Here is a 19,614-nt window from a genome sequence, read left to right as displayed (position 1 = left end):
TAATATTATAAAGATTTTTGGGCTCAACTCGTACATTAGCTAACCTTCTTTGCAGATGTAATAGGCCTCTTGAATTGCCTTAACATTGTTTCTTGTAATCTGTCTTTCCGGTACATGCAAAGAGTCAGTAGTTGAATTCATATCATGCCTCGAAATACATATATCGATTTGAATTGTGTCGTGCGGTTCAGGAAATTTGGGGACGTTGACAAATGGACATAGAAGAAGTTGGGCTCAGCCCAAAAGAATGAAGAACTTACTTACTCGAGTTAAACCCAAGCCCAAGAGGACGTCTAGGCCCATATATAATCATTTGGGCCGAGTAATATCACATTCCAAAATAAATTTGTGGGTGATACTGGTATCTCGTACTTCAAAGATGTTCATTTACAGCGGAGATGAATGAGGTCACTCACAGAATTATATTCCCTGTCTCCATTTCAACTTGATTTCCTATTCCACCTGTTCCGAGTTTAATATAAATATATTTTCAACACATGAGTTAAGTAAAACACTTACTAACACTAGTCGTCGTCGTAACATTTGTTATCAATCTATTCACAACTCACATCTGTTCGAAAATTCTAAAGAACTATCCAATTGGGCTACTTACAATAGTAGCGGTTATAATGCAATCCAACCCCAAATGTTCTTCGGTTAACTCCAAAATCAAATCATTTCACCTCCAATGTTTAAAAAAAAACTAAAATCCTTGCTGGTTTGTTTTTTAAGAGCTCACTGCAACCAATCAAATGTCCGAACGGACAAATTGATCGTGCAAAGTGAAGTCGAACCAAGTCACTAACCTCAAAAAAGAGAGTGAAGCTACAACTCGTAAGACTAATTCGACTTAAATAAACTTTTTAAATGACTCCGACTTCAAGAATCAAAATATAATATTTTTTTAAACAAAATTAAGACTATAATTTAATTAATTTTAAAAAGAAAGTACGAAGGAAATAAAAAAAATAAATAATTTTTTTTAAAAAAAAAAGTCAATATTGTAAAATATTTTTTTAAAAGTTGTGGATTAATAAATAAATTATAACTCAATAACTTTTAATATTATTATTACGACTTAAATAAATCAAACTTTTTATTTTTTGCCACTTTAATCCATTTTAAAATTATCCTTAAATATAATAAAGGTTAAATTTTGTTTATAAATTTTTTTTATATTATTGCATAATTATTTTTATTAGTTTATTTAGATGTGCAGGCATGCCACTCGAAAAATAAATAAATTTTATTCAGAAAAAAATATAGTTTAGCTAATAATGATCTAATTACGAATTTTTAATATCTTAAAATCAAATCTAAAATCTTTAAATCAGAAAATTACTTAAAATTTGTCATAATATTTATATATATATATATAGAGGTTGTGGTTATTTTAAAAAAAAAAGAAATAGTCGTCAGCTTTAACTAATTACTTATAGTGGTCAACTTTACGATTTTAAAATGTGTATGGTAAAGAGATGTTTTCACGCCCTTATAAGTAATGCTCACGTGAGGTCTAATAAAATATTAAAATTTTCAATTTAGTGTCTGTTCGTGAATTTTAAAAAACAGTCAAATACTTTAAATACTAGTTCGACAAAAATAAAAAATTTAAAAGCCTATCTGACACGAAGCTGAATATGTCAAACCAGAGCTACTTCTCTACTTCTCTCGCGGTCACATGTTAGTTCCGTTGGCCGTCGGTTAGACATACGATACAAATATATATATATATATATATATATATATATATATATATATATATATATATATATATATATATATATATATATGTATGTATGAGATATCATAAAATATCAAAGGGCATTTAATGTTATTGAATCTTTCCATTTACAAAGACATTATCAATGAACATTTCAATTGGACAATGACCAAAACTTTAGACGGATGGGTTGTTCCAACTTTTTCCTCTCCCCAAGAACAAACCAGGAAGTTTACCAAGAAAGATCCTCTGGATATCATTATTTGCCGTCTACAAAAGCAGCGGCATCTCGTTTTCAGATTCAGACTACCAAAAATGGCCTACTCTTTTGGAAATAAGGAGGAAGTTCATCGACTGGGTTAGTCAACAAGTATGATGATTCCATTTTGTTTTATAATAATCATTTAAGAACATCATCTGCCTTTCTTACGCACTGTTTGCGTGTAGAGATTATGAATTGATTATGCAATCGTAGCCGGTTTAATGTTTTGACGAAGACCCAAACCCAATTTCTCTATTCCTTGGGCCACACTTCGTCTCGATTTTCTTCAATAATTTATAGATTTTGAAACTTACCCAAGTGATTAAACCTCCTAGATTCATGGTCAATCTCTTGTGATTATCGGATAGGAGACTACAGGAAACTTCTGTACTGTAGAGGTCCCTTCTAGCGTTGGATTTTCGACGGCAGGGTTTATTGAACTGGTCGTAGCTACTATTACCTTTCTTGGTCTTTTTTTATTCATTTTTCTGCTTGATCTTTGCTGCGATTTCAGAAACAGATATAAATACACAGATATTAGTATTGGATTTTGCTGGTAAAATTGAAGATCCAAGTTCTTTAGAACCTGATTGTTTTGAAGATCATTGGTTCATATGTTCTTTGTTCTTTTGCAGGTGATTAGTTGACTTTTTGTGTGCTGAGGAATTTGCAGATTTTTGAGCTATGGGAAGTAAGAATTCGAAGGAAACGGATCAAAGAGAGTTTGATTCAGATGGGTTTGGGAATTCTTCAACGTGGGGTTATGACAATTATCCTCCACCTTCGCCGTATGTTCAGGAATATTCATATCCACAACGCTTTGATTATGGGTCACAAACACCACTACCACAGAGGAGGTTGGATAGGAAATATTCAAGAATTGCTGACCATTACCAATCCTTGGATGAGGTTTGAATCTTTGTCCTGTTTTTTTGTCTATAATGTTTGATGTCTCTCTGCCTGTGCTCTGTTTGTGGAAGTGTTTAAGAACTAGGATGTTAACTTTCTGGGAAAGATATCAATGAGCTCCTTGCATTGTAATGATTCTCATTGGGCTGTAAATAGAAAGCTGTGAGATCCCACGTCGGTTGAAGCAGACAATATTTGATAGTGGTGGGCTTAAGCTCTTATAAATGGTATTAGAGCCACGGCGTGCCAGCGAGGAAGCTGGGCTCCTAAGGGGGTGGATTGTGAGATCCTACATCGGTTGAAGAGGGGAACAAAGCATTCCTTATAAGGGTGTGGAAACCTCTTCCTAGTATATGCGTTTTAAAACTGTGAGGTTGATAGCAATACGTAACGAGCTAAAGCAGATAATATCTGCTAGCCGTGGGCTTAGGCTATTACAAATAGTATCAGAGCTAGGCACTGGGCGGTGTGTCAACGAGGACGCTAGGCTCTGAAGGGGGGGTGGATTGTGAGATCCTATATTGGTTGGAAAGGGGAACGAAGCATTCCTTATGAAGGTGTGGAAACCTCTCTCTAGTAGACATGTTTTAAAACCATGAGGTTGATGCGATACGTAATGGGCCAAAGCAGACAATATCTGCTAACGGTGGGCTTGGGCTGTTACAAATGGTATCAGAGCCAGGCAGTGGGCAGTGTGCCAGCGAGGACGCTGAATCCTCGAGGGGGTAGATTGTGAGATCCCACATTAGTTGGAAAGGGGAATGAAGCATTCCTTATAAGGGTGTCGAAACCTTTCCCTAGTAGATGCACCTTAAAACTGTGAGGTTGACGGTGATATGTAACAGGCCAAAGCGGATATCTACTAGTGGCGAACTTGGGCTGTTACAAAAGTAGGGGCTTTATTTTCTTCATTTTGACCTCCCCATATGAGCTTTGCCTGCATAAACTTGTTAAAGTAGGTTCAAGGATTGGTTTAAACTGGGGATTCTGTATGAATTAGTCTAATGATTGAGTTGAGTACAGAAATCGCAGACTCTTTGAGGACAGTCATTTGATCATGGAAACTTATGTACTAGATTTGTTTGACTGGTTAACCTTCTGCTGATACTAACAAATACCATATTGGCTTCATTTTGGGCGTTGTTAATAACGGTGTTTTACAACAGGTGACAGCAGCTCTTGCTCAAGCTGGACTAGAGTCCTCTAATCTCATTGTGGGAATCGATTTCACGAAGAGCAACGAGTGGACAGGTCCGTTCTCATCTCATAGCTTCTAGATAAACACATTTACTACTCATAGTATGCTGATCCCTCTTTCGATATAGGTTCAAGGTCGTTTAATCGACGTAGTTTACACCACATCGGGAACACACAGAATCCATATGAACAAGCCATATCTATTATTGGACAGACCTTATCAGCTTTTGATGAGGACAACATGATTCCATGTTATGGATTTGGAGATGGTAATTGCATTTTAGGCACGATCTCGATTCTTACCATACGTTCGTTTAATGGCGAATTGACAATTGAACTGCAATCTTTGCAGCATCTACACATGATCAAAATGTCTTTAGCTTTTACGACGATGACAGGATCTGTAATGGATTTGAGGAAGTTTTGCATCGTTACAAAGAAATCGTCCCCAACTTACGACTTGCAGGTGATCGTTTTCTTGTTTCGATTAATGCAAAACGTGACCATTTTGCTTACTTTAGCCCTTGTTCTTACCTCTTGCAGGACCTACATCTTTTGCACCAATCATTGAGATGGCCATGACAATAGTTGAGCAAACTGGTGGTCAGTACCATGTTTTGCTGATAATTGCAGATGGCCAAGTGAGTCCGGTTTCGAACGAGCAAGTCCTTCACCTTCCATATTTGATCTCATTGAAACAAATATCTGAAAAAACTCGTTTTGCATACTGTTGGTTTGCCTTATGTCTAAAAGAAGTTTCCCTTAAGACAGGTCACAAGAAGTGTCGACACAAATAACGGTCAACTAAGTTCACAAGAACGAAACACCGTCGATGCGATTGTTAGAGCAAGGTAAAGATCAAGCCACTCCATCTTTGATTATCAAACTCCTCCTTGTTCTTTAAACACGAGTATACTTGCAGTGAGTACCCGTTGTCAATTATCTTGGTCGGAGTCGGAGACGGGCCATGGGACATGATGAAGAATTTTGACGACAACATCCCAGCTCGAGCTTTCGATAACTTTCAGGTTTTCAACATTACTACCATGCAGGATAGAATTTTTCACATTTTTATTACATATGCTGAGTATTGTAGCCTGCTTTGTGTATGCAGTTTGTTAATTTCACTGAGATTATGTCAAAAAATGTAAACTCTACCAGAAGGCAGACTGAGTTTGCTCTAGCTGCCTTAATGGAAATACCTTCTCAATATCAGGCTACTCTAGAGCTTGGCCTATTGGGGTATGCATTCATTTTATGCTTTCTTTATCGACTCACGAATGCTATCTCTAATCTCGTCTCGATGAAGCAGTCGACGACGAGGGAGTTCGCCAGAGAGAGTTCCTCTTCCACCTCCTTTGTACAGCACGACGCCGTTCAACAGCTACCCGAGGACCCCACGAGCCAACAGTTTTCAGACTCGAACACCTTCACATGGTAGATATAACCAAGGAGTTGGCACAACTTCATCCACCAGTTCTCATTATGATAACCAGGTTCTAACCTTAGCCACTAAAGCTATGTTTTGGATCTTTTTTAATCAGGACTAACGTTTTATGATTGTCAAATGGCTTGGCCTTGCAGATTTGCCCCATTTGTCTCACTAATCCGAAGGACATGGCTTTTGGTTGCGGGCATCAGGTAATATCCAAAGCCTATTGTGAGATCCCACGTCGGTTAGGGAGGAGAACGAAACACCCTTTATAAGGGTGTGGAAACCTCTCCCTAGTATACGCGTTTCAAAAATCTTCGAGGGAAACCTGAAGGGGAAAGCCCAAAGAGAACAATATCTACTAGCGGTGGACTTGGGCCGTTACATATGGTATTAGATTCAGCCACTGGGCAATGTGCTAGCGAAGAGGCAGAGCCTCGAAGGGGGGTGGACATGAGGTGATGTGCCAGCAAGGATGCTGGACTCCGAAGGGGGTGGATTTGACGGGGTCCCACATCGATTGGAGAAAGGAACGAGTGTCATTGAGGACGCTGGACCCTGAAGGGGGGTGGATTTTGAGATCTCATATCGGTTGGGGAGGAGAACGAAACACCCTTTATAAGGGTGTGAAAACCTCTCCCTAGCAAACACGTTTTAAGAACCTTGAGGGGAAACCCAAAAGGGAAAGCCCAAAGAGGACAATATCTACTGGCGGTGGACTTGGTCTGTTACACCTATAGTAAATGAAACTCACTTTCCTCGTAGATTCTTCACTAACTCTTCTCCCTCCTATTACGTAGACATGCTGCGACTGCGGAGAAACACTCGAGTCGTGCCCCATCTGCCGAAGCTCTATTCAGACTAGAATAAGGCTTTATTAAGTCCTGCCATGTGATACCTATGGCTCATTTATTTCATTTTTTGGATCCTCAACTCCTGCAATGGGCCAGGTCTCTCGAAGCGAGGTACAACGGGAAGGTACGTAACTGCAGATTACTATATCTTCGTCTTGTTAAATGGCGGTTTCGATGAACATCAATACTGTTCTACAGGGTGTGTTTGTACATATGGTGGATGTTTTTGTTAGCCTGCCTCATCACTGACTATACACAACTATACCTGTTTGTAGAAGCTTCAAAGGGAGTTCGTTTTAATCTTGTTTCGTTCTTAGAAATCATTTTTACGTGCGTACGTCGTTGTATATATCGGTTTCTGGGTTGTAATAAATCTTCCTGCTTGTTTATCATCAACTAAGCAGATGTTTTTTTTCCGAAATAAGATTCATCATTGTCATTGACTAGAGCTGTTCTTCTTTGTTACATGAACTTCTTAGAGTTACCAGTTTATATACACTATAGCTCTCCTGACTGTGCTGGATTTTTCTTCTGTATTGAAGAATTCATGTTATGAATTATAGATTATACAACGAGGCTAATAGCAGAAATGTTTAGCAGACGGGTATCGGTATGCAACAGCCCAAGTCACCGCTAGCAAATGTTGTCTGTTTTGGCCTGTTACGTATTGTTGTTAGTCTAATAGCAGAAATGGTTTGTTTCCTTTTTCAACCAACGTGGAATCTCACATGTCCAAACGCTTTGGGTATTCTTTGACGAGCATTGACACTCATCTCGACAAGCGACTGGTCAGAATGCTACAGTAGGTCTAATCTACTTAGGGTGACTCATGTATGGGCAACGACAGAACGAAGAGTTAATCGCGCAATGTAATGCCCCATGCCCAGGATTTTGAATTCAAATTCAGTATATGATGGCCTCGACATTCTCCTGCAAGATGATCACGTTACTTCTCGCTCCTAAGAGTGAAAATTATCCTCATAAACCAACACAAGCAAAACATTTGAAGTTTCTATGATCGAGTCACGGGAAGGAAGGTCCACCTTGTTGATATATGTAACAACTTTCAATTATGTTAAAGTCTTTCTTAGCTATCCTATCATATCTCGGGAATAGGGGCGTTACATGCAAGATTGATAAACTATATTATCAACTATATCATATATTATTGTACAAAATTTCTAATAAAAACAAATGTTTGTCAAATCATCTTTGGAATCAACAACTAATTCGAAAGTGGGAAGGAAATAACAAATTCTTAATGTTTTTTTTTTTAAAAGTCTACGTTGAAAAATATTTTTAAAATAATTATGGAGTAATAAATAAAACGTCACTCAATAAATTATGTCAATCTTTTTATTAAGACTTAAGCCTTAAATAAATCAAAGTCCCTCAAATTTATTTATTTATTTATTATTATTTTAATGGATTTCATCTTTCTCTTTTAAATTTTTTTAAATTATCCTTGAAAGATGTCCATTTTACTCACGAGGTCGAGGTTGAGGCCTTCGAGGGACCATCTCAAACTAGAAAGGGATTTCCCGTTTAGAAGGGGAATGAGGGAGGGAATAGAGAACATTTTTTTCCGTTAAATAAATGGGGCTAGGGACGAGATTATATTCCCTGTCCCCTGCCTAATTTTCCATCTCGCCCTATTTAATATATATATATACATACTTTTTGCTATATTAAAAAATAGTTAATTTTGAACACTAATTGGATTTTTTTTTTAATTATTAAAGACTATGGTGTAATATTAAAATTTGAATTTTTTAAAATTAGGTCGGTAGAACCATGTATATACTTTGCTTATGAAATATATTGATTTATTAAGATTTTTTTAATAAATATTATATTAAAAATAAAAATTTTAAAATAATTGTTTTTAAAAAAATAATCAACAAAAAAAATTACGAAAACTCGATTCCCGAAAATTCTCCATGTCACGCTTCGGTCTCTGCAAAAATAAATGGAAAATTTCACGAAGATAGAAAATAAAACAGGTGACGATAATAGGGACGGAGAAGGCTTCCCCTAACTCCACCCTTTGAACATCTCTAATTAAAATTTATTAATAAAAAATTGTCATTATTTTTATTAACTTGGAGAATAAATGATTTTTTTTTTCTTTTTTTTCTTTTTAATGAAAATAAACATACTTTTGCTAGTAATTTTAATAAATTAATTTTATAAAATGAACTAATTGAATATTTTTAATACACAAAAGTCAAATTAGAGAATTTTAAATGATTGAGGACCAAATCAATTATAATATTATTAAATAATTTTGCATAAAATATTTAATTTTCGAAAAAAAAAAAACAACAAAGGATTTGACATTTTTAGTAGAATCGGTCACAAATCTTAATTATCAATAAAAAAAATTATATTGAAAAGGATATTCTAAAAAAACAAATAAAAAAAAAGTGACATTTTTAATATTTTACAACTTTTTTTAATGGTTGCAACATTCCCTAATATATTAAATTCTTTTTTTTATTAACTAATTTAGTGATATAATAAAACTTTAATACATTTTTAAATTTTAAAATAATTAAATATGTCGAAAGGACACAAAAAATAATAATAATAATAAAATAATAATTCGGTCAAGAATTTATTAGACCTGACAAAAATAAAAAATATAAGTATTTATTAGATACTTTTTTTTTAATTTATATTCCAAATAAATACAAACATAAATAGGAATAAACTTATTAGAGATTCGAGTTTGGACCGTCATTAATGATGTGGAATATTAAAAAATATACATAAATTTATATTTTTTTTAAGCGTGCATGCATTAAGACTCGGTTCATAATGAGTATAAGAAGTACTAAATACCGCTCTGTCTAATCTTTATCCGGAAAAAAATATAAAAATATTCAGCAAGTAGTTTACTTGTAATTCTTAAGTCATTTATCATATCTTCGTTTTTTAACTGTCTTATTGATACTTAAGAGTTCATTGTTCAGTTACAGGCCTTTCCTAGGATATACCGCACGTTGACCTGGTTCTCCTAAGTTCGACTTAGGGTCGTAATGCATAAACTATAAGTTCTCTCTTTAGCCCTATTAGGGGTGTCAGTTCGTTCCGTAGTTCGTTCATAGGATTCTTATCCATGTATGTTACTACTTCCCTTTCATCGTCGTTGTCGTCATGGTGAATCTCATCAAGTCATCATTATTATCATATACCTATCGCCAGTAAGCCGTCGAAGCACGACCTCAACATTTGTATTCAAACTCATCGTTCTTATCATACCGTTACGGACCTTGTTCTTAAATTCTTTAAAAGGGTTCAGTTGGCCTTCTGTATTAGCCCATAACATTATCCATATAAAGAAGGTTACGACCCATTATCAAGCCAACATTATCTACCTATATGGTCCCTTGCTCTCATTCGAACAAGATCACGATTAGGGGGTGGTTGGAAACCCCCTAACTGCACCCACAAGACGCTCATAAGGTTCATATTAAGTTCATGCATTCCTAGGACTTAAACCGCTTTCTTGGTCTGAAAAGTGTATTGTTGGAACTGGGTTGGAACGCCACATGGCTCGATATAGCCAAACACTAGGGAAAGATCATTTATACCAATTCTAACAATGAGTACACTCGAAGAATTCCATTAGTTCTGTATCAACGTTCTAACAAAATTACGTGTATGCAACAAAAATCCCAGGTTCACGAGCGTAAATACATTAAAAAAGGGCAAATTTTAGCAGACGGTGCTGTTACAGTTAGTGGCGAACTTGCGGGCCATGTGAAGTTCTACTGAGACCGGACAAGTTGACTATAAAAACTTCCTAATAAGTCCCCACAAAGTGCACGTAAAATATAGTCACTTCTGTAATGTTATCAAGACCCTCGAGACTCGACAATCGGACCGAGTTCACAATTAAAATTCTCTTTCTTAACTCCATGGATTTTAGTTCAATTCATTTTCTTAATATTTATATTGGTGGTTGCTTGGCGATAAATTTTGATATTGCATTAAGCAGCAGCTGTTTTTCCCTTCATTTTTCCATTCCCCAAGAACAAACTAGAATGTTTACCAACAAAGATCCTCTGGATATCACTGCTCGGCAAGCAGCAGCATCTCATTTTCAGATTCAAACTACAAAAAATGGCTCACTCGTTTGGAAAAAGGAGTAAGTTAATCAGTTGTTTAAGTCAACAAATATGATGATTTCATTTTGTTTGATAATCGTTTAAGAACTTCGTCTGGGGTTCTTACGCTCTGTATTGCGTGTGTAGGCCATGAATTGATTATGCAGTAGCAATGGTGCTGTAATAGCTGGTTTAACGTTTTGACAATGACCGGTTTAATTGAACTGGTCGTAGTTACTTGACGATCTTGATATTACCTTTTTTGGTCTTTGTTTATTCATTTTTCTGCCACGGATTTGCTTCGTCTTTGTAGTGATTTCAGGAAAGGTTATAAATACACAGACATTAGTATTGGATTCTATAAACGGCTCTGGATTTCGAGATTTTTTGCTGGTAAAATTGAAGATCCAAGTTCTTCAGACCCTGATTGTTTTGAAGATCATTGATTCATCTTTTCTCTGTTCTTTGTAGGTGATTAGTTGATTTTGTGTGTGCTCCGTTTTGCTTTATACTGAAGGATGAACTCTAAGGAGCCAGGTCAAGGAGAGTTCGATTCAAACAGGAGATATTCAAGAATAAACGTCAATTACCGATCCGCGAATGAGGTTTAGATCTTTGTCCTGCTATTGTCTATAATGTTTGATGTCTCGCTGCCTGTGCTCTGTCTGTGTTTTTTTTTGTGAAAGGTGTTTAAGAATTAGGATGTTAACTTTCTGGATAGGAGATCAATGAGCTCCTTGCATTTTAATGATTCTTATTGAGCTGTAAATGGGAAGTTGTGGCTTTACTTGCTTCATTTTGACCTCCCCATATGAACTTTGCCTGCATACACTTGTTAAATAGGTTCAGGATTGGTGTTAAAGTTATAAATGTTAGGAATCACGAGCCTCTACAACGGTATGATATTGTCCACTTTGAGCATAAGCTCTCGTGGCTTTGCTTTGGGCTTTCCCAAAAGGCCTCATACCAATGGAGATGTATTTCCTTACTTATAAACCCATGATCAACCCATTAATTAGCCGATGTGGGACTCTTCTCCCAACAATCCTCCCCTCAAACAAAGTACACCATAGAGCCTCCCCTGAGGCCTATGGAGCCCTCGAACAACCTCTCCTTAAATCGAGGCTCGACTCCTTCTCTGGAGCCCTCAAACCCTTAATTAGTTGATGTAGGACTCCTCTTCTAACAATCCTCAGCAATCCTCCCCTCGAACAAAGTATACCATAGAGACTCCCCTGAGACCTATGGAGCCCTCGAACAGTCTCCCCTTAACCGAGGCTTTACTCCTTCTCTGGAGCCTTCGAACGAAGTACACCCTTTGTTCGACACTTGAATCACTTTTGGCTATACCTTTGAGGCTCACAACTTCTTTGTTCGACATTTGAGAATTCTATTGATATGACTAAGCTAAGGGATATACCATGTTAGGAATCACAAACCTCCACAAAGGTATGATATTGTCCACTTTGAGCATAAGCTCTCATGGATTAACTTTTGGTTTTCCCAAAAGGCCTCGTACTAATGAAGATGTATTTCCTTAATTATAGACCCATGATCAACCCCTTAATTAGCCGACGTGGGACTCCTCTCCCAACCGTCCTCAACAATAAACCCATGGTTAAATTTGGGATTCCGTATGAATTAGTCTTATGATTGAGTTGAGTACTTGGGATTTTGTATGAATTAGCCTTATGATTGAGTTGAGTATAGAAACTGCGGATCCTTTAGGACATGATAACAAATAAAATCAGTCATTTGATCATGGAAGATTTATGTACTAGATTTGTTGACTTGTTAACCTTCTGATGATAATAACAAATACCATATTGGCTTCGTTTTGGGAGTTGTTAATAATGGGGTTGTACAACAGGTGACAGCAGCTCTTCGGCGAGCTGGACTAGAGTCCTCTAATCTCATTGTGGGAATTGATTTCACGAAGAGCAATCAGTGGACAGGTCCGTTCTCATCTCATAGTTTCTAGTTAAACACATTTACTACTCATATTACGCTGATCGCTCTTTTAATGTAGGTTCAAGGTCGTTTAGTGGACATAGTTTACACCACATTTGGAATGGGCCGAATCCATATCAACAAGCCATATCTATGATTGATGATACCTTAGGAGAGTTTGACGAGGACAACAAGATTCCCTGCTATGGATTTGGAGATTGTAATTGCATTTAACACTTACTGTAAGTTTTGTAACAGCCAAGTCCACTGCTAGCAAATATTATCTCTTTGAGCTTTCCCTTTCAATTGGAGAAGGGAACGAGTGCCATTGAAAACGCTGAGCCCCGAAGGGTGGTGGATTGTGAGATCCCACATCGGTTGGAGAGGAGAACAAAGGGGAAGCCCGGAGGGAAAAGTCCAATAAGGCCAATATCTGCTAGCGGTGGGCTTGGGCCGTTACACATTTATTTAATGAGGAATTGACAATTGAACTGCAATCTTTGCAGTAACTACCCATGATCATGATGTTTTTAGCTTTTACGACGATGATAGACCCTGTAATGGATTTGAGGAAGTTTTGGATGGTTACAGAGACATTGTTACCAAGTTACGATTTGCAGGTGATTGTTTTCTTGTTTCGATTAATGTTAACCATGACCATATGGCTTACTTTCACCCTTATTCTCACTTCTTGCAGGACCTACATCTTTTGCACCAATAATTGAGATGGCCATGACAATAGTTGAGCAAACTGGTGGTCAGTTCCATATTTTGCTGATAATTGCCGATGGGCAGGTGAGTCTGGGTTCGAACTGGCAAGTTTTTCTACTCCATCAGTTGGTTTGCCTTATAGTATTCATGTATAAAAGAAGTTGCCCTTAAGACAGGTCACAAGTGTTGACACACATAACAATCAACTAAGTGTACAAGAACAAAACACTGTCGACGCAATCGTTAAAGCGAGGTAAATATCAAGCGACTCCATCTTTGATTATCGAACTCCTCCTTGTTCTTTAAACACTAGCATACTTGCAGTGAGTACCCATTGTCAATAATCTTGGTTGGTGTCGGAGACGGGCCTTGGGACATGATGAAGAATTTTGATGATAACATCCCAGCTCGAGCTTTTGATAATTTTCAGGTTTTCAACATTACTTCCATGCAGGATAGAAATTTTCACATTTTTTTACATATGCTGACACTATTAGAGCCTGCTTTGTGTATCCAGTTTGTCAATTTCACTGAGATTATATCAAGATATGTAAACTTTGACAGAAGGCAGACTGAATTTACTCTTGCTGCCTTAATGAAAATACCTTCTCAATATCAGGCTACTGTAGAGCTTGGCCTGTTGGGGTATGCATTGATTTTATGTTTTTGTGATTCAACTGCTTTCTTTGCCGACGTTCGAGTTTTGACTGCTATTTCTGATCTCTTCTTGATGAAGCAGTCGACGACGAGGGAGCTCGCCAAAGAGAGTTCCTCTTCTTCCTCCTTTGTACATCTACCCAAGATCCCCACGCGCCAACGGTTCACATACCAGAACGCCTTCAAATGGTAGACATAACCAAGGAGTTGGCAACACTCCTTCCTCAAGCTCTCCCAACCAGGTGTCTAACATCTTTCTAGTAATTAATCCTTTCCTTTTTTCGGTGGTGGCCTCACCATTGTTTGTTAGGAATCACGACCCTCCATAATGGTATGATATTGCCCACTTTGAGCCTAAGCTCTCATAGTTTTGCATTTGGTTTCCCAAAAGGCCTCATACAAATGAAGATAGTATTTCTTACTTATAAACTCATGATCATCCTCTTAATTAGCCAACGTGGGACTCCCTCCCAACCGTCCTCAACAATCCTCCCTTCGAAAAAAGTATACCATAGAACCTCCCCTGAGGCCTATAGAGCCCTCGAACAGCCTCCCTTAATTGAACCTCGACTCCTTTCTTTGAAGCCCTCGAATAAAGTACACTCTTTATTCGACACTTGAGTCACTTTTTAACTACACCTTCGAGGCTCACAACTTCTTTCTTCGACATTTGAGGATTCTATTAACATGTCTAAGTCAAGGGCATAACTCTAATACCATGTTAGGAATCACGACCCTCCACAATGATACGGTATTATCCACTTTGATCATAAGCTTTCATGGTTTTGCTTTTGGTTTCCCGAAAGGCCCCATACCTATTATAAACCCATGATCATCCTCTTACTTAGCCAACGTGAGTCTCCCTCCCAACAATTCTCAACATTGTTTGAACTTCATGTTTCACTTTGAGGACTAACGTTTTATGATTGTAAAATGGCTTGGCCTTGCAGACTTGCCCCATTTGTGTCACTAATCCAAAGGACATGGGTTTTGGTTGTGGGCATCAGGTAATATCCAAAGCCTATAGTAAATGAAACTCACTTTCCTTGTAGATTCTTCACTAATTCTTCTCCATTCTATTGAGTAGACATGTTGCAACTGCGGAGAAACTTTCTACTTGTGCCCCACCTGCCGAGGCCTTAATTGACTCCTGCAATGGACCAGGTCTCCTTCAGCAAGGTACAATGGGAAGGTACAGAACTACGGATTACTATATTGGTTTCTGGGTTGTTATACATCTTTCGACTTGTTTATTATCAACTAACCAAACGTTCATTCCTTCAATAAAATTTATCGTTGTCACGAAATAGAATTATTATTCTCTATATCTACACTATAGCTATCTGGAGATTGCACTTTGTTTCTTAAATGTACAATGTTTATATGTATAGTAGACACCTAATCATGTGTATCCACGTAAACGATTTGGGTCAAATGGTCGTATTAATAGTGTTACAGAATCCATATATTTTAGATCGGGGGTTAACACCTAGATCTAAAACTCCTTTGCAAGCAATGGCTAGAAGATGGTTTGTGAGCATCAATTAGATTGTGGCTGACCCAAATAGGCAAATAGGATGAGGGGAAAAAATGGTTTGTGAGCATCAATTAGATTGTGGCTGACCCAAATAGAAATAAAAAAAATAAAAGACAAAAAATTGCCCCCGACCTTCGGTTTACAAGATTGATGCTCTACCACTAAGCTGTAGGGGCTATTTGATCTAGATCCAAAACTCCTTTGCAAGTAATGGATGGATAATGGTTTGCTTTAACGGCAACCCAAGCACCAATCAAATTGACCAACCCGAATAGTCAATGGTTCGAGCTCGTTAATAGAATGATAAGGTCAATGATTGGGATGGTGGGGGCATTATATGAAGTGGACAGGGGAAAAAATAAAAAAATGGATTTGCTTAATATTTTAGGGGGAAAAAATAAAAAAAGGGAGACAAAAAAGTGCCCATGCAGGATTGAACTACAAACCTTCGTGTACAAGATTGACGCTCTACCACTAAGCTAAAATCCAAAACTCCTTTGCAAGCATTGGATGGATGATGGTTTGCTTCAATGCCAACCCGAGCACCAATCAAATTGTGACTGGCCCAAACAGCCAATGGTTTGAGCTCGTTAATAGAACGATGAGGTCAATGATTGGTATGTTGGTGGCATTATTTGAAGTGCAAAGGGGAAATAATAGCTTAGATTTGCTTAATGTTTTAGGGGGGAAAAATAAAAAAGGAAGACAGGATTGAACTACAAACCTTTGGTTCACAAGATTGACACTCTACCATTGAACTATAAGAGTTATTCGTTCTAGATCCAAAACTCCCCCGAGCACCCATCAGATTGTGATTGACCCAAATAGTCAATGGTTTGAGCTCGTTAATAGAATGATGAGGTCAATGATTGGTATGCTGCAGGCATTATCTGAAGTGCAAAGGGGAAATAATAGCTTGGATTTGCATAATATTTTAGGGAAATAAATAAAAAAAGGAAGACAAAAATTTGCTGTTGGATTTGCATAATATTTTAGGGAAATAAATAAAAAAAGGAAGACAAAAATTTGCCCTCATGCAGAATTGAACTACAGACCTTCAGTTTACAAGACTGACGCTCTACCACTGAACTATAGGGGCCATTTGATTTGGGTCCAAAACACCTTTCTAAGCAATGAATGGATGATGGTTTGCTTCAACGAAGCACCAATCAAGTTGTGATTCATGCTTTAGTCGAGATTCGATGTGCGATCCAAATATGCAATGGTTTGAGCTCGTTAATAGTACTGAAATAACCAATGGTCAGAGCTAGTCACTAAAAAAAGACTCGAAGAAGAAACATTGTAGAGGAGATATTAGATCTAAAACTCCTTTGCAAGCAATGGTTGGATGATGGTTTGCTCCAACATCAAATTGAGCACCAATCAAATTGAGTTGAGACTCGACATGTGACCCAAATAGCCCGATCGTTAATAGCACAAAAAGGTCGATGATTGGTATGGTGGGAACATTATTTGAAGTGCAAAGGGGAAATAATAGCTTGGATTTGCTTAATTTCTCGAGGGAAAATAGAAAAAGTAAAGAAAAAGAGTGCCCCTATGCAGGATCGAACTACAGACATTCAGTTTACAAGACTGACGCTCTACCACTGAGCTATAGGGGCCATTTGATCTAGACACAAAACTACTTTTCAAGCAATGAATGGGTGATGATTTGCTCCAATGAAGCACCAATCAAATTGTGACCCATGCTTGAGTTGAGACTCGATGTGCGACCCAAATATGCAATGGTTTGAGCTCATTAATAGTACTAAAATAGTCAATGGTCAGAGCTCATCACTGAAAAAGACTTGAAGAAAAAAACATTGTATCGGAAATCTAGATCCAAAGCATCTTTGCAAGCAATGACTATCTGGTTTGCTCCAACGTCAAACCAAACACCAATCAAATTGTGACATACTGAGACTCGACATGTGATCCAAATAGGCTATGGTTTGAGGTTTGAGAGAGTTAATAGGCACGAAAAGGTTAATAATTGGTATGGTGGGAGCATTATTAGCTTGGATTTGCTTAATATTTTAGGGCAAAAAAATAAATTAAAAATGGAGACAAAAAGTGCGGATGCAGGATCGAACTACAGACCTTCCGTTTACAAGAAGGACGCTCTACCACTAAGCTATAGGGGCTGTTTAATGACATTTTTTTGTCTAAAAGTTTAAGTTATTTAATTACTATATTATTTGTTTATTTATTTACCTCTTAATTAATTTACAATATTTTTTCCTCCGATAAACCTTAATTTAACCCACCATTTTTTTTATCTTTCTTTAAAGTTAATTTTGAACAATCCATTTTTCAATATTTATTAAAAAAATAATTTTATATTATTCTAATTTGTTGAAGCACTTTTTTATTTATTATTATTTTTTAAATCACATAAAATCACTCCATAAATTAAACTAAATACACTTTAAATTATTAAATTTTCATAAATTATTAAATTTCACTAACAGAGTTTCTAAGATAATTTTAGATAATTAACGCGAATTTTGAAAAAAAAAAACTAAATTTGATTGGCTCAATTAAATTAAATAATATTTTATTTTGTGCTTTCATAAACTTCGCCACCACTAATAGAGGATAATTATTAACCTTATCTTTTATCATTTTCCCTAGTGGTCCCTAATCTTTACTTTTCTTCATAGACAAATTTGGCTGTTTTCTAGGGGCAATTTCGTAAATTAAAAAGTATTTATATTACAAAATTTGTCGTATTAATAATATTATCGAGATGAGACACCCAACTTTATTCATATACTATAGACTCTTATTAGATTTATTAGACGCGAAATTAATATTTCAAGGACCTGTTATGCACTTTTGAAAGTTCGGGATCTTATACAGAGAAAGTGTTTTTTAAATCTTGTCTTATCCCTCTTGTCATTCTTCGGTGGGATTTGGAAAGTAAGATAGAGGCGGGAGGTGGACCCTCGTTTAGAAAAAAAAAGATGGGGTTTTGAGTATGTAGTTTTCTTTGTCCACGTGCTTTGTTGGATGATAATTGTATGTGGATCGTGTTACACGACTTGTATTCTCCAAACTCGGGATGAGATTACAAAAAAATTATCACAAACGACCCTCGGCATTGGCATGCTATTGTTCTTTTTGGTTTTTCAAAAGGTCTTAACCAATAGAGACAGTGTCCCTCGCTTATATATTCATGATCTTCTTATTAATTAATCAATACACGACTCCAACCATCCTCAACAAAATATTCCTATAAACGTTATTGACTTCTAAGTATCAGAACCCAATAGTTTGGAATCAACAATAAGAAAAACCCACAAACCGACACTCTTTTTTCAAAATATATATATATATATATACTCCTCCAATCGAACAAAGCTAACCATAGAGCTTTCCCTTGAGGTCTTCTTCTTTGGAGCTCTCGAACAGTCTTCCCTTAGTCAAGACTCGACTCCTCAGGAGCCCTTAAACAAAATACATCATTTGTTCGACACTTGAGTCACTTTGACTATACTTTCGAGACTCACAACTTCTTTGTGTCAACGCTTGAGAATTCTATTGACATGACTTCCGTAACATGCTAGGAACCACAAGCCACTAGTATGATATTGTCCACTTTGAACATAAGCTCTCATGGTTTTGATTTTGGTTTTCCGAACAAGCCTCATGCCAATAGAGATGGTGTTCCTTACTCATAAACCCATGATGTTCCTCTTAATTAGCTAATACGAGACTACCGTGTTAAAATATATCACTAGCCCAATAGGGTTAAGCCCAACCATTGTATGAGTGACTATATTTATGTTAAGAAAATGATTTAGAATTTTAGGAATTGATTACCTATCATCGCGTATAAAATACCCCTTCACCCTACTTAGTTTATCATCCCAAGAAATTCGAAGCAATACAAAGTAGTAATTTCTACAGAGTGTTTTGTAAATTTCTTCTCGATTTATTGGTTTTAATAAAGTTTACCACAGAGATGTGTTCAACCTACCCCTCCAATAATCCTCAACAATTAACATTTTACTTTTATTAAAAAAAAAAAAAAAGAGTCAATAACTCGAACAATCCGAACCAACTTAATACAAATATATTATGGTTGGGTTGCGTTCAAGATTACTCGAGTTTAAAAAATTTACGACTCGAACAATTGAATTTGGTCTAAAAAAATGTCTCAACTTGACCGAACTCGAAATCTTAAACACCGTTTTAATTGAAAAAGTTTATAATCCTTGAGTTCGGTATACAATATATTTCCGTCTAACTCAACTCGACCCCGAAA

The 19,614-nt window shown here is 36.7% G+C and overlaps 2 protein-coding genes, 1 long non-coding RNA gene and 2 other non-coding genes across 10 annotated transcripts; 2 read left to right on the top strand and 3 right to left on the bottom strand.

Annotated features, from left to right (window-relative positions):
• The first annotated feature begins 1,907 nt into the window (after positions 1 to 1,907).
• On the top strand, positions 1,908 to 6,820 carry LOC111449704 (E3 ubiquitin-protein ligase RGLG2-like). 6 transcript variants are annotated; one of them, XR_002711710.1, is made up of 13 exons: positions 1,908 to 2,081; positions 2,621 to 2,894; positions 4,061 to 4,145; positions 4,220 to 4,360; positions 4,444 to 4,557; positions 4,635 to 4,732; positions 4,863 to 4,942; positions 5,014 to 5,119; positions 5,206 to 5,333; positions 5,404 to 5,587; positions 5,676 to 5,732; positions 6,324 to 6,501; positions 6,576 to 6,820. XR_002711710.1 is itself a non-coding variant. In XM_023089718.1 (11 exons), the coding sequence occupies exons 1-11, from the start codon at positions 2,670 to 2,672 to the stop codon at positions 6,402 to 6,404; spliced, it is 1,299 nt and encodes a 432-aa protein (XP_022945486.1). In that variant the 5' UTR covers positions 2,548 to 2,669; the 3' UTR covers positions 6,405 to 6,820. The 6 variants fall into 6 exon arrangements, 1 of the variants encoding a protein (XP_022945486.1); XR_002711708.1 differs by having other exon boundaries at positions 1,908 to 2,093; XR_002711711.1 differs by lacking the exon at positions 1,908 to 2,081 and adding an exon at positions 2,154 to 2,537 and having other exon boundaries at positions 2,587 to 2,894.
• On the bottom strand, positions 6,164 to 13,651 carry LOC111449707. Its single transcript, XR_002711712.1, has 3 exons — positions 13,642 to 13,651; positions 9,932 to 9,935; positions 6,164 to 6,257 (listed from the first exon to the last, which is right to left on the bottom strand). It is a non-coding gene; the product is annotated as an uncharacterized LOC111449707 (long non-coding RNA).
• On the top strand, positions 10,401 to 15,100 carry LOC111449706 (E3 ubiquitin-protein ligase RGLG2-like). Its single transcript, XM_023089720.1, has 13 exons — positions 10,401 to 10,530; positions 10,637 to 10,882; positions 10,961 to 11,094; positions 12,360 to 12,444; positions 12,519 to 12,659; positions 12,946 to 13,059; positions 13,137 to 13,234; positions 13,327 to 13,403; positions 13,475 to 13,580; positions 13,668 to 13,795; positions 13,890 to 14,049; positions 14,758 to 14,814; positions 14,895 to 15,100. Exons 3-13 carry the CDS (start codon positions 11,008 to 11,010, stop codon positions 14,952 to 14,954), a joined length of 1,113 nt encoding a protein of 370 aa, XP_022945488.1. The 5' UTR covers positions 10,401 to 10,530; positions 10,637 to 10,882; positions 10,961 to 11,007; the 3' UTR covers positions 14,955 to 15,100.
• Positions 15,101 to 16,371: 1,271 nt separating this feature from the next.
• TRNAT-UGU lies at positions 16,372 to 16,443 on the bottom strand. The gene has a single exon. It is a non-coding gene; the product is annotated as a tRNA-Thr (tRNA).
• A 451-nt stretch (positions 16,444 to 16,894) lies between these two features.
• On the bottom strand, positions 16,895 to 16,966 carry TRNAT-UGU. Its single transcript has one exon. It is a non-coding gene; the product is annotated as a tRNA-Thr (tRNA).
• Between the last annotated feature and the right edge of the window lie 2,648 nt (positions 16,967 to 19,614).

This window comes from Cucurbita moschata, unplaced genomic scaffold (genome assembly GCF_002738365.1).
Source record: "Cucurbita moschata cultivar Rifu unplaced genomic scaffold, Cmos_1.0 Cmo_Scf00011, whole genome shotgun sequence".
Taxonomy (NCBI): Eukaryota; Viridiplantae; Streptophyta; class Magnoliopsida; order Cucurbitales; family Cucurbitaceae; genus Cucurbita; species Cucurbita moschata.
The sequence above is the reverse complement of the archived record's forward strand: the minus strand, read 5'-3'. Positions and strand labels throughout refer to the sequence as shown.

Coding starts and splice junctions, on each gene's coding strand:
- LOC111449704 (XM_023089718.1), top strand. CDS start 2,670: ATGGGAAGTAAGAATTCGAAGGAAACGGATCAAAGAGAGTTTGATTCA. Junction 4,146..4,219: donor GAAGAGCAACGAGTGGACAG/GTCCGTTCTCAT, acceptor CTTTCGATATAG/GTTCAAGGTCGTTTAATCGA. Junction 5,733..6,323: donor CTTTTGGTTGCGGGCATCAG/GTAATATCCAAA, acceptor CCTATTACGTAG/ACATGCTGCGACTGCGGAGA.
- LOC111449706 (XM_023089720.1), top strand. CDS start 11,008: ATGAACTCTAAGGAGCCAGGTCAAGGAGAGTTCGATTCAAACAGGAGA. Junction 12,445..12,518: donor GAAGAGCAATCAGTGGACAG/GTCCGTTCTCAT, acceptor CTTTTAATGTAG/GTTCAAGGTCGTTTAGTGGA. Junction 13,796..13,889: donor GTAGAGCTTGGCCTGTTGGG/GTATGCATTGAT, acceptor TTGATGAAGCAG/TCGACGACGAGGGAGCTCGC.